Source organism: Camelus ferus, chromosome 25 (assembly GCF_009834535.1).
Source record: "Camelus ferus isolate YT-003-E chromosome 25, BCGSAC_Cfer_1.0, whole genome shotgun sequence".
Classification (NCBI taxonomy): Eukaryota; Metazoa; Chordata; class Mammalia; order Artiodactyla; family Camelidae; genus Camelus; species Camelus ferus.
This window is the reverse complement of record NC_045720.1, coordinates 14,781,361-14,794,460: the sequence shown is the minus strand read 5'-3', so window position 1 is coordinate 14,794,460 and position 13,100 is coordinate 14,781,361. Positions and strand designations below refer to the sequence as shown.

General features: G+C 38.5%; 1 protein-coding gene across 1 annotated transcript in view; it reads right to left on the bottom strand.

Moving 5' to 3' along the window:
- Positions 1-10,036, bottom strand: part of LOC116659727 (hyaluronan synthase 2-like) — an 11,982-nt gene extending 1,946 nt beyond the window's left edge. The window contains 3 exon segments of the mRNA XM_032467552.1: positions 8,987-9,252; positions 9,255-9,521; positions 9,853-10,036. Coding sequence (XP_032323443.1) covers positions 8,987-9,252; positions 9,255-9,521; positions 9,853-10,036 — 717 coding nt within the window.
- Between the last annotated feature and the right edge of the window lie 3,064 nt (positions 10,037-13,100).

Below are 13,100 nucleotides of genomic sequence, written 5' to 3'. Positions count from 1 at the left end.
TTTTTTTCTTTAACAAATTGTTGGCTGTGACGGGATCCAAAGTGAACTTGTGACAGCTTCTTGGACAAGAAATGCAGGTGTGGTACCCCTGACCCTTTGAGTTCTCTGTCTTTTTCACCATTTTTCAGGGCTACAGGTAAGTTCCTCTCAATTCTGAGCTCTCTTTACATCAAGCTCTTGATCAGATTCGATTTCCAGTCTGGAGCAGGTCACCTTGAACTAGCAGATGGTTCCACCCAGAACCCAAGCCCCTAGCTCTTGGTTCAGATGATAGGTCCCCTTTTGATTGGATAATCTTAGCCCTTGATTCTGCCCCCAGATTTCATGTTGGGAGCAGCTGGCAGTTTAGTCTGAAGTTACCCATTTGTTTGGAATCAGTTTGCAATCTCCTTTCTTTGGGACCTGTTGGGTCAGTCCTTTTTCTCCTAAAGGAAGGTGACCTTGCCTAAAAAAATTCACTTCTTGCTAGAAACTCCCTTTTCCCACCCCTTTCTACCTAGAAAATCTTCCATTCTGTACAGCTTTTTGGGGCTCCTATCTACTAAGATGGGATGCTCTGATGCATGAATCATTAAATAAAGAAAATTAGATCTTCAAATTTACTTAGTTGAATTTTGTTTTCTAACATTACTCTTTTTGGGAATGCAATAAGTATAAACTGATGACAGTTGACATGTAATGAACCAGTTTCACATCCCCATCCAAACATTAAATGATGATTGGCAGATGTGAGTGCTATCTGCAATTCCTATTATTTTGCCAACAAGTCTGGCAGTCCTGCATGAATTTAATCAAGATTTAGTTTAATTATTTATATCAAAAGTAATAATTTTTTATACTTCTACCACTACTTTGCAAAAATAGTAGAAATTTGATATACCAGTTTTGAAAAAAAAAAAACTAAGAAAACAATTTGTAGAAGTATAGACTTTCACAGTCAAGGGGAATTTCTACAGATATAGCGTGACCCTCTCACATACTTTGCTAAGGAATTACGCGGTATCCAGTTATAAAAAGTGAACTTTTCACCTCTCTGGATTTAATTAATTATAGCAATTTTAGGGTAACTTCTGAATTTCTTATTTTATTTTTTCTGATTTAGAAACAAAATAAATTTACTTTCTAGATAAAACCCATTTATTATTTTCTTGGCATTCTATTTTGGTCCAGCATGGTCTCACATATTTAGGGGAAAAAATTTAGATAGAACATAGACATAAGTTTTTCATTGTAGAAAATAGGATTTTACTAATACTTCAGTGTACACCCAAGGGTTCCAGGCCTCAGAAACCTAAACAAATTCCTCCAGTGGCGACATTTTGCCTCTCCCTTGTCCTGCCTGTCCCTGTTTTTCATGTGGCACAAGACGGGGAGGCCAGTAACTAAGGTAGTAAAAAGTAAAGGCAGACATTCAACCCACCTTTCAACCTCCCTGCGTCCTGAGAGTTTATGGCCACACCCACTTCTATTGACTTAAGCTGCAAAAGGCAAAAGCGGAAAGCTAAAATAAGACTAAAAACAACAGGAAAGGGGCCATCTAGAATTAATGTTCAAGTAACTCTGCCTGCTTGTGAGCATAAGCAAGCCAAGGGAACTGCCTCTTTGAAACGACTAAACTTGAACCAAACTTGTGCATATTTAAATTGGCCCTGCCCCTCCCAGTTTCCAACAGCACAGTGCCAGAAGTTCTCTGAGAGACATTGTTCACATGGTGAGTTTAACTGTCAGGCGGGAAAGCCCTCAGAAATCTCCTGGGAGGGGTTTGTTATAGTGGGATTAAAGAGTTTTAAAGCAGTTCAGTCCTGGATGTTATTTGGTGACTCAGTGCCAACTAGAAAGCCACCATCTATGACAGTCCGTGAAAGCATGTATGTTCCCGGACATAATAGGATTGATTTATTAGTGAGTAAAGAGTGTAACTTCAGCCCTTCTTAAAAGCAGTCTAGTAGAAACAGGATTTCTAGCTGTCTCCTCACCAATTAATGACAAGTGTGTAATTTCACGAAAGTTGGCTATTTGGCTCAGGGCTAGAAGCTGTGGGAGAAAGACACCAGTTCACACAGAGCTTAACCTCACACTGGGAAAAAACCACAGCACGTGACTTGCACACCGGAAACAACTAGAGAACAAATCAACACGTCTCTCTGTCCACACACTGAATGTATCACTGTAATTTGTTTAAACTGAATGATCGCTAGTCATAGGGCTTCTCACTAGGAGATGTGCAAAGGAAGCAAAGTCACCAAATTTTGACTAAAATGAATGGAAAAATGTCAAGACAAGAAGATATAATTGGGAGGAAGCAGCCACCTTAGTCTTAACCACAGAATCAGCAACTAAGATGTATAAGACCCCTGCTCCTCCTCCTTCACTGTTCTAGCCAAGAGTTAGTGTCCTTTTTTCCCTTCCTATCTGAAACAGGAGTGGGCAAACTAAGGTCTACAGGCCAAGTTCAGCCTGCCACCTGTTCTGATACAGCCTGTGCGCTAAAAAGGTTTTTATCTTTTTAAATAGTTGAAAATCCTACAAAGAATATTTTATGACACAAGGAAATTATACAAAATGCAAATTTCAGTGTCTGAAAATACAGTTTTACTGGAGTCCAGACATTTACATTCATTTTCATATTATCTATGGATGCTTTTAAACTAAAACAGCAAAGTTGAATAGCTGCAACACAGAACTTATGGCCTGCAAATATTTTCTACAGGCCTTTTACAAGCAAAGTTTGCCAATCTTGGGCCTAAAATAATTGGATGTAGGGGGAGGTTTCTCTTTGGTAAAATTAAAAAAAAAAAAACAAACACCAACACAAGTTGAGATAAAACACATTAAGTCCCAGGTTAATTCTACTAGGGATTTTAAAGTTGCCTTTTACCTCCGTGTGTTATGAAGAACAGTAATTGCATAAGAAACGTGAAAGATGACTGATAAACTACACTGTTTTCTTTAGCCAATATTTGTCTATTAGAAGAATACATCAAGAAACGTTCATTAAGTCTTGAGTTCCGTGCCTTACTACTTGTATGACCGTGAACAAATCATTTAGCACCATCATGATACCAGAGTGAGACACTGCATGCGAAAGTACTTCATAAGTTACAAAGCACCATAGAGAAGTGTGCTGCTAGTCTTGGGTAATCACCTTTAATCTTTTTATTCTTGCTAAGTAAACCCACATCTAAAAGATCATAACAATCATTACCAGGAAAAATGACTCAGTAGAATCACTAAAAGGAACAAGGGGTTGATTATCTATAAAAATATCTTATCACAACGAATAAATTCAAATGTGTTGGGAACTACCTGTAGAAGTTAGATAGACTTCTATAAGTCTATTATGTAAACTGTTAGACTGTAAGTCCATTCCAACTCATCTCACTGATCTTAAAGTTAATCTACCCAACAACAACTTAAGTAAAAATCTCCTGTAGAAATATTGTTACATATTTTACCAAATGCCTTTCAAATTCTAAGACCCAAGTCTAAAATGCCAAGTATCTATGTTTCACCTTTTTTTTTTTTTTTTTTAACATATTTCCTTTCAGACTGACTGGTGGATTCCCCACCTCTGTCTGCCCCAAACCACCTCAAAGGGCACTGAGAGCTACACGGCAAGAGGAAACCTTAATTATTCTTGTTGCCTTCAAGGAGGAAACAGGTTGAAAATGAATCAAGACCTTCTGTTGCCACTGCCTTCATCCTCTGCCTGTTTGTGAGGTGCAACCCTTTCTTAACCTTGACCCTTCATCCTGACCTGGACCCAGTGAGACTATTTCTTTCTACCATGTTTGAAATTTGCTCTTGGTCACGACCCCACTACCTACTTTTCCTGCCACAACTTAACCACAAAATAAATGGAAAGTCTTCTTTTCTCCTCCTTCCCCTGGGACATTTCTCTAGTGGAAAGGGGTCAGCCAGAACAACAACAAAAAAGATCACAAATAGTTAGTTACCAGTGAACACAATATGGTGCCCGCCCCCTGAATTCCTAACTGTATTGGACCAGAGTAAACATACTACTGAAAGGGAAAGAAAAAGCTATGCAAAGCCTTGGAATAAGACAGATCTGAGCCCCCATCTACCCTTTATGAGTTATATACCCTTGGACTGGCTCCTTAACCTTAGACTCCTTATCTCACCTTTCTGAGTCTCCATCTCTCAGGTGAAAAATATGGATAATCATATTCACCTCATAAGGTTATTGTAATGGAGAATTACTTGGATAAAATATGTGTAACACTTACAAGAGCGAGCATATAATAAATGCTTAATAAAAGAAAACATATATATTGAGAAATGATAAATCAAAACAGAGGCACAAACTAAGGACACTAATCCAGTGAGGAAAGGAATTCTTCTTATCATTACCATAAATAAACTATGACTCGCTCAGAGAGCAAAAATAACCGCCTAAATGTCTATCAACAGGCGACTGGATAAAGAAGATGTGGTATATTTATACAATGGAATACTACTTAGCCATAAAAACTGACAACATAATGCCATTTGCAGCAACATGGATGCTCCTGGAGAATGTCATTCTAAGTGAAGTAAGCCAGAAAGAGAAAGAAAAATACCATATGAGATCGCTCATATGTGGAATCTAAAAAAACAAAAACAAAAACAAACAAACAAACAAAAACAAAGCGTAAATACAGGACAGAAATAGACTCATAGACAGAGAATACAGACTTGTGGTTGCCAGGGGGGCAGAGGGTGGGAAGGGATAGACTGGGATTTCAAAATTGTAGAATAGATAAACAAGATTACACAGTATAGCACAGGGAAATATACACAAAATGTTATGGTAGTTCACAGAGAAAAAAATGTGACAATGAGTGTGTATATGTCCATGTATGACTGAAAAATTGTGCTGAACACTGGAATTTGACACAACATTGTAAAATGATTATAAATCAATAAAAAATGTTAAAAAAAATAAATATTAAGAGCAAAAAAATAAATAAATAAATAATGCCTGGTTCAATGCCCAACCAAATTTACTCTGTTTTTGAGAAGGCAATGTAAAAATCCTTAGATTGGGCTATCTACTAAGGAAAATAAATAGTTTAGAGAGCAGTTTACAGCTGATTATGGTTCATTTATGGCCTGAATTTTATCCTCGGGTTACAATGTGTGAAAGTTTATCTACAGCAAAGGGGGAACCCATCAAAACTTACGAAAGTGTTTGTTGTATCTTGAGTCAGCATCTCTTCATTGACTTTGAGCCTGCTGAATGTGATGCTACTTAAAACAGGAACATAACTTTTGGTTTGGGAAGTACATAAATGTATATGACACAATTTTATTTGTTTAACATAGAACCTGAGAACTGCATTGTTTGATGAAAAAAGAGTATGTATAATTGGTAATTTGTGTGGGAATATTTGCATGCAGGAGATGGGGAAACCAAAGAATTGGGACAAAAAAATAACTTTTACAAAAATACAATATTGCACACAATTTAAACTTTCTCATGTAACCAAAATGTCAATCAAGACTCATAGCGTATGGTCATTAATTATATCAAATGAACTTCTCGGACTTAATGTTACATGCTATTTTCATTTTAAAAAAACCTTCTTTTCTATTTATTTGGATTCTGAATAAATGGGATTTACATGTAAGCATAAAACTAAATTTAGCACCTTTGGATTAAGTGGCAAATATGAAATGGGAAATCATGGGAGTGGCAGATACAAAATCATAAAACCTAAGAATTTTAGAGGTAAAAACATCCTTAGAAATTAATGAGGAAAATAATTCCAGAAAAAAAAAAATCTGTCCTCAAAAGAACCAAAAAGATAACTTTTCTTTTAGGAGAGAGATGGGGAATGGGGAGGATGATCCTCTCTTATAGTATTTAGTTTATGGTATAAAATCTCAAATCTAGCCAATGGAAAGCCTCCACTTCTGGACACCGAAGCAATTTGGCACTTCTTTATTACTCTTCTTGGATGAGATTAGGAAGACATATGCCTTATTTGGTAGAATGAATTACCCAATTGTTATACAATGATTCTTATCATCAGTCGACCTCGCATCTTTTCAAAATATTAAAGTTAAAAAAAAAAAAGGAGTCCTTTGGTTTTTCTCCTTTCCTTTCTAGGAAGGCTTATTCATGAGTGAAGTGTACAGAAGGTGTAAAGCAGAGGTGACAAGCCAGCTGGAAAAGTGAGAAACCAAATGTTGTCACCTCCAAGTCTTAAGCCATGAAACGTACTTGTTCCAAATGATTGGAATTCTCATTCTAAATGAGGGAATCAGGAAATCCCATAATGATGGCCCTTAAACACCAACGTAAACCTAGAGTTGAATCTAGATTCAGATTTCCCCGTTCCTAGTTCAATGTGCCCTTAAACTTACGATACTATAAAGGCCCCAGCTGCAACTGGAAGCCAATCATTTTGGCCAACTCCTTGCAAAGTTAAGCAGGGTTCTCCAGCCAGGTTAGCAAGTAGGAGCAGATGGTTAGTTTCTACCCCCAGCTCCCAGTCTCTCTTGTGTATTACCACTGATCTTTGCTTCCTTCCATCCTTAACCAACTTGAACTCCACATCCAATCACTTACAACACGCAGGAGCCAAGATCCTCAATCTTCTCCACCTTTGTCTTTCAGCGGGTTCTGCTCTGTGACTCTTGGACCCTATGTCAGTTAGAATGGAAGATGAGAATGTATTAGTTTGAACCTTAGAAATTTCCATTGCTATATGGAAGAAATGGTTAAGTATCTGGGGATTTGATGAGAAATGGCAGTATGAAATGTACTGGTTTCAGAATGCCAATTCTTTTTTCCCCTCGTTTGAATGCTTGGAATGGGCTGAGAGTCCAAAAAGGATTCAGGGTCCAGTTAACAGCTGTGGCTAGGGCCAGCCTATCTGGAGGCTTCATCCAGAAGGAAGGAAAGTTCTCAAGTATGTTTAGGGCTGAGGTGGGAAGCCTTTTCTAACATTTCATGTTTTGTATTTTTTTTCCTGGACAGGCACAATGTCAAATTGTCATGAATACAAACAAAATTCAAGACAAAAATGATGGGAAAATGAGATTCAGGAGGAGTAGGTTAAAAAAAAAAAGAAAACCCCACACAGTCACCTCTTGATTAGAAATGACAAATTAGCAACTGTTTCAACTAGAATTAAAGGCAAAATATCAAAACAGGTGTTCTCTCATGTTAGGGTTTATTCTTCAAATCCTCTGCAAGTTTCCAAGTCATCCCTTCCTTTAAATGTTTCATTGTATCTTCTCATCTGGGCTTGAAGTTGCAATCAGTAAATATGTAAAAAAGAACTGAGTTAATTAAAGCTACCTGAAATGTGATAGTTCTAGAAGTTAGAAGAACTTGGGGGTGAAACTCTATCAACTCCCTAGAAGGAAGATTAATAGTCAGATGGTTTTGTTTTTTTTTTTTTTAACATTTTTTATGGATTTATAATCATTTTACAATGTTGTGTCAATTCCACTGTAAAGCACAATTTTTCAGTTATACATGAATATATATATATGTATATTCATTGCCACCTTTTTTTCTCTGTGAGCTACCATAAGATCTTGTATATATTTCCCTGTGCTATACAGTATAATCTTGTTTATCTATTCTACAATTTTGAAATCCATAGTCAGATGGTATTAACTGAAGAAATGCTTCAAAACTCTCCAGAGGTTAACCAAATTAACCCTGTGGTGGCCATTGACACGTACTATAGTTTTCAAGTAAGGACTGGACAATCACATAAAAAGTAACAATACTATTAACAAACTGTACTATAAACAGCAAGCTTTTTAATAATATTAACAACACCATCATTAACAACTTTTGCTGAGCCCCTTTGGATACATTCTTTGAAAGAATTATCTCAAACCTTTTGTGAGATTGGTTCCTTCTATCCAGATAACGAAGGTTTGGGAGGTGGCCTTGCTCAAGGTCAGCTGGCTGATAATACCTGTGATTAGAACCTCTGTCAAATGACATTGAAGCCAGTGCCCTTTCCCATCCCATTACCCAGAGAGACCCACTGGGCATACTTTGGGCCCACAAAGTCCCCTAAAAAAGAGATGGATCTTCTGAAAACTAGAATTTCACTTTGAAGAGAAGAGGAAGAGAGTCCAGGGGATATCTGAAGCCAGAGACATTTTTTCCTTTCCAATATTATCATGAGCAAAATCTACCACAGTGTCTGCAGAAAATTACAATGAGAAGACTCACAGGGACCCTGCTAACATCCTAAAAAAGAAAGCCTCAGTGAGAAATAGGAGAAGAGAAACCCTAAAGTGAGCAGGCAGGAAACTAATGAGAGACACAGCCTGTCTAATTTTCATGTAAGCAAACACCATCACAAATGTTTTCAAAGGCCAGTTGCAGGGAGTGAGGTAATGTTGTTTGGGAAGTGAAATAAACATGACTTAGATTTTTCTCTGGGAAGCTGCTTTTTTTTTCACCTTTTCTTCCCTATTTTTATTTTCCTATTCTTTTTCTTTGTGTCTACATTTTGAATTCCCTATTCTTTAAAATCAAATTTATTTTCAGCACACCCATTTGCTCTAGTCTCTGTGAAAAATATTTTATAGCATGTCTTTGGGCCTGCAGATTTTCTCAGACTTCTCTGCTGGGACAGACACTATTTTCTTGCAAGGCTGGGGATTTTAAGCGTCTGGAAAATAATGTTGGATTTGACTTGGCAGGTCCAAGGGGGCAGAGAAGGTAAGAGAGGGGAAAAGAAGGAAGGAAGGGTCTCCTATTCAAAATAGTCTTGATTTCCGACCAATAACACTGCACAAGTTAAGCGCTTTCATAGTCTTAACCATTTTATAAGACTTTTTTTCCCCTCTCTTTCAGAATGTGCTCTCAACAGTCATGCTGTTTTCAAATGAACTGAAAGGAGTACTGTGTGCAGAAGGCACAGGACGGACTATAGCATACGACTGGACGGACTCAAAAGGCGCTTTATGTAAATGGACGTTTGCCCTGGCAGATGTGGAAACCTACCTGCACATAATCCACACTCCGGCCCAGGGCTCTGAAGGCCGTGTACATGACTTCTCTTTTGCCACCCCATTTCTGCATGATGCAGATACTTTTGTTGGACAAGACCAACTGGGTGACATGCTGTGAGCTTTCTTTATGTGACTCCTCCGTCTCACCAGGTCCCTTCTCATGGAAGTTGTTCTTCCAGATGTAAGTGGCTGATTTGTCCCTGCCCATGACTTCACTGAAGATGTCCATCATGTACAGGTCATCTTCTGAGTTCCCGTGACTTTAATTCTAGGGTACGTTAGCCTTTTCACAGATTGCAAACATTTCCGTAAGTAGTCTGGATCTTCTTGATAGGCAGCAATGCAAAGAGTAACAGTTTTGTTCAAGTTAGCGGGGATATTTAAGTATTTTTTCATTTCTCGGTGCTCCAGAAAGGCAAACAAGTTTTGAGTGATGATGTGTAAGGCTAAAAAGGCACCATGTGGAATAGGAAAACATAAATATAAATACAAAACATATCCAGCAAGAGATTTTGCATAAACAATTGCTTAGCCTAAGTTACCATTTAAAATAAATTTACTTAGCTTTCAAAAACTAGTTGAATTAAAGGAAAATATTAAGTATTATTTATCTGTAAATATAACAAAACCCTAAAGTTGGTGTGAGTGATTAACAATGGGGCACTGCATTGATACTAATTATGTCCCTCATTATAGTTCATTCTTAGAAAAAGAGGAAATAAGCTTCAATAAGAAAAAAAAATGGAATGCTGTGATTTATAGTAAGAAATATGTATTTAGTCTTTGTCCTATTTCTGGTACAGAATATACTCTCAAGAAGAAATTTTCCTACTAAGGTAGAAATTAAAAGATTTCTACTGTCTGGAACTTCAGGGTTTACCAAAGCATGTCTTTGAAAAATCTGTACAAAGTGTTCAGCAAAGGCCTTCCAATGGTCTTCTCTCTGAGGGCACAGTATAACCTCAGACCAGTTTACCTTAGGGGACAAAGCTTCTGCTATTGCTCCTATCAGCTCCTGAATATCAAATCCCAGGTAAGCCATTTTCTAGTCATTTGTAGGAGGGTCTGGGAGAAGTTCCAGCCATCTGTTTCCTCTTTGAGGGGAGCGTTCTCCAGGGGGGCACCTGGCTTGTCTGATAACGATAGCATAATTGTGGATGGAAAGAACATCCCATCACAACCAGTCTAGGTCCCTGTGAGTAGAGTTGTGAGTGGCCACTGGTCTTTCCAACACCTATCTAAATTCGGTAGCCTTCCCTAAAAGTGTGCAGATAAAAGGGCTTTACAATTTAGAAGATCCACTACTGTCCAGGGGACATGAATGATTTGCACTGGGGGTCTGGGCTACATCCACAAAGAACGTTTCATAGGAAAGCCTGAAGCCAGCAGAACCAGATTACATAATTACACCCTGGAAAGCAGCCTAGTTGTAAGGGACAGCCAAATGAGCCCTATCACCCACCCTGGATGATTCTGATAAATTTATTTCCTGGAGTTTTTGTATTTACATGAGTAACCCAAGGCCTGGAGATCAGGCTGGATTTGCTCTCTATAAATCTTTTAAAGAAGGGGAAATCAAAATAGGCAGCTGGATGTTTAAGGGATTTTCTAGGGAGGCTGGAGAAGTTTGAAGATCTAAGGGCATTTGCTGAGGGGATGGGGTTAGATTTTTAATGGAGGATGTGGTTTAAACCAGGGGCCAGAGATCCAAAAGATCTGGAGGGGTAAGGACAGGGAGTTTGGGAGAAGGGGAATCATGTTTGATGTGGACCTTACTTTTTGTTCTAAGTATAATTCTTGTTTTGTCTTGTTAAGGAATTCCCTAAGGCTGACCATTATCCTCCTTTGTATTCACGTTTCAGCATGACCTTTCATGAGTACCAATAAGACAATTGACTAAGGTGAGAGCTCTATTTTTTTTTCTTTTAAATATAGCTAATTCAAAGGATTAAATTGATGAGCAGGATCTATTCATCTCAATAGCTACTCAAACCAATAAGCCTTTTTATGGCTCAACCACAAATACAACAGACATCCCAAAGAAGAATGCAAAAGATACAGTCCTCACAGACCAAGAAAGTTTACTCTCAGAGTTAGCGTAAGAAAACAAAGGCCCTTGTAGTCATAGGCAGTAAGAAGGGTGTAACAGAAACAAAGAACAAAACAAACAAAAATAATCTCTTCCGTTTCCCATAAGAACATGAGACATCTCTAGACACAGCTCTGCTAACCTGTCACCTAGTCAGGCGTGACTAGAATGGGCTTTTCAAGCACGAACAAGGCAATGACGGTGGAGATGACAAAGACTGCTGTGGACTGGGACCCCTGTGAATGAAAAATACTGCAAACCATATCAGTAAACAAAGAATGCTGAAACCATCAAGTCATCGGTGGCTGCCGCCACCCCCCAGTGAAGACAAGCCTGCAGCCCAGCCTCTGCAGCTGCTCACAGTGGTGCACCCTGAGGGGACTCAGAATAAGAAAGGACAGGATACTGGCCCTAGATAGCTAGATGCTTGTCAAAGGAATGAATTCAATGAGCCCAAATGTTTGCTTCCTCCCATACATAGAAAAGCGCTAAATTCTTTAACTTGAGATGCCTGGTTTTCTTTAGATAACAAGTAATCTTTTGTTGTTCCAACTACCTGGTCTTTGTTGTAAAGCTCCTATATATTCTAGCTCCTCCCCTACCTCTTTGGAGCAGCCCCTCAGAGCGATCTGTCATTCCAGCTTGAGTCCTCCCGCCAAGTAAAACATAACTCTCAACTTTTAGGCTGTGCATTTGTTTTAGTCGACTCCCCTTATGAAAAACTCCCCTGAGAGCTTACATGATCAGACAAAGATGCTGCTGCTTGTGAATTTATGTCCCGGAATCCCAGTCTATTCAACTGGCTACCAAATGCACATCACTACGTGCACCTTCTGACTGATGGAGACCAGAGGAAATATTCTCACTGGTCACAAAGCCAAGTTCTCAAGACAGAGAACAAAACAAGAGTAAAATCTCATACAAGTGAGTCTCCTCTTCATGACCAATGACACAAAACACAAAAGCAAAAGAAAACAAAGACCAGGTCTGGGAGGAAAAGGATCAATAGAAAAAAAGAGTACCCATAATCAAATTTTTACCAGAGTCACTAAGAAACTAAATCACAAATATATTCCTACTAATCAAAATTTAGAGAAAAGAAAGAAAGAAACTTACACCATTCTCATTTCACCAGACCCTGCAGGCAGAGATCTAGAAGACTGACATGGTAAGAATTCTTACCTTCTGCTGGCTCTTGTCACAGGTCCCAGGATCTCAGCTGTAGCAGCTGGTGGAAATGTTGAGCGCCAAATTGTAAGAGAGTAAAACTTCTCCCTTCTTCCCTTCTAGGGTCTTTGGCTGATTAAACAATAGGAAATGATATAAGATAGATTAACAGGAGTAAAAATAAATCACGTTCATATAAGAGCCCCATAAAGATGACTCAAAGAGCAGCCAGGTATTGGAGGCTTATATACCATCCTGGGCTAAGAAAATGCCTGGGAGTCTGGGGATGCAATGGGAAGAAAGGTTATTCACAGGAAGGGAGGAGATGTTTGGAAAACACAGGTTGCCTTTGTTAACACAGATAAGTTTCTTATGTAAAAATGTATCTCTGGTTATAGCTTTCCTCCTGGTATGAGCCCCCTTTCCAGTGCAAATTTAGGCAATGAAGAGGGAAGTAAAGAGCTTTTCTTGAATCTGCTGGGTTTTAATTGCCTTTAGCTCAATATAATCCTTATGCCAAAGAGACACATTTCGGGTGGCAAATTTTGCTCCTCTTCATCATACATTGAAGTGATGCTGAGTGATATGAATTACACTTAGGGGAACCTTAGTGTGGCTGCTCACAAATTGGGTTTCCTCTCTTTCTGATCATAGACTGCTTGATGTAGCCATGACGTTCCAGACTTACTGAAATACAAGATGGTCCACTTCCAACAGAGACCTTTAAAAGACACAGGGTGGGACTCCTGCATTCCCTCTTTTCCTTCTATAGGCTTGATGTACCTATCAACAAGGTTCTAGGACATTTCAGAGCCCAAAGATAGAGGGAGTTTGGTCCTTAAATTTCCAC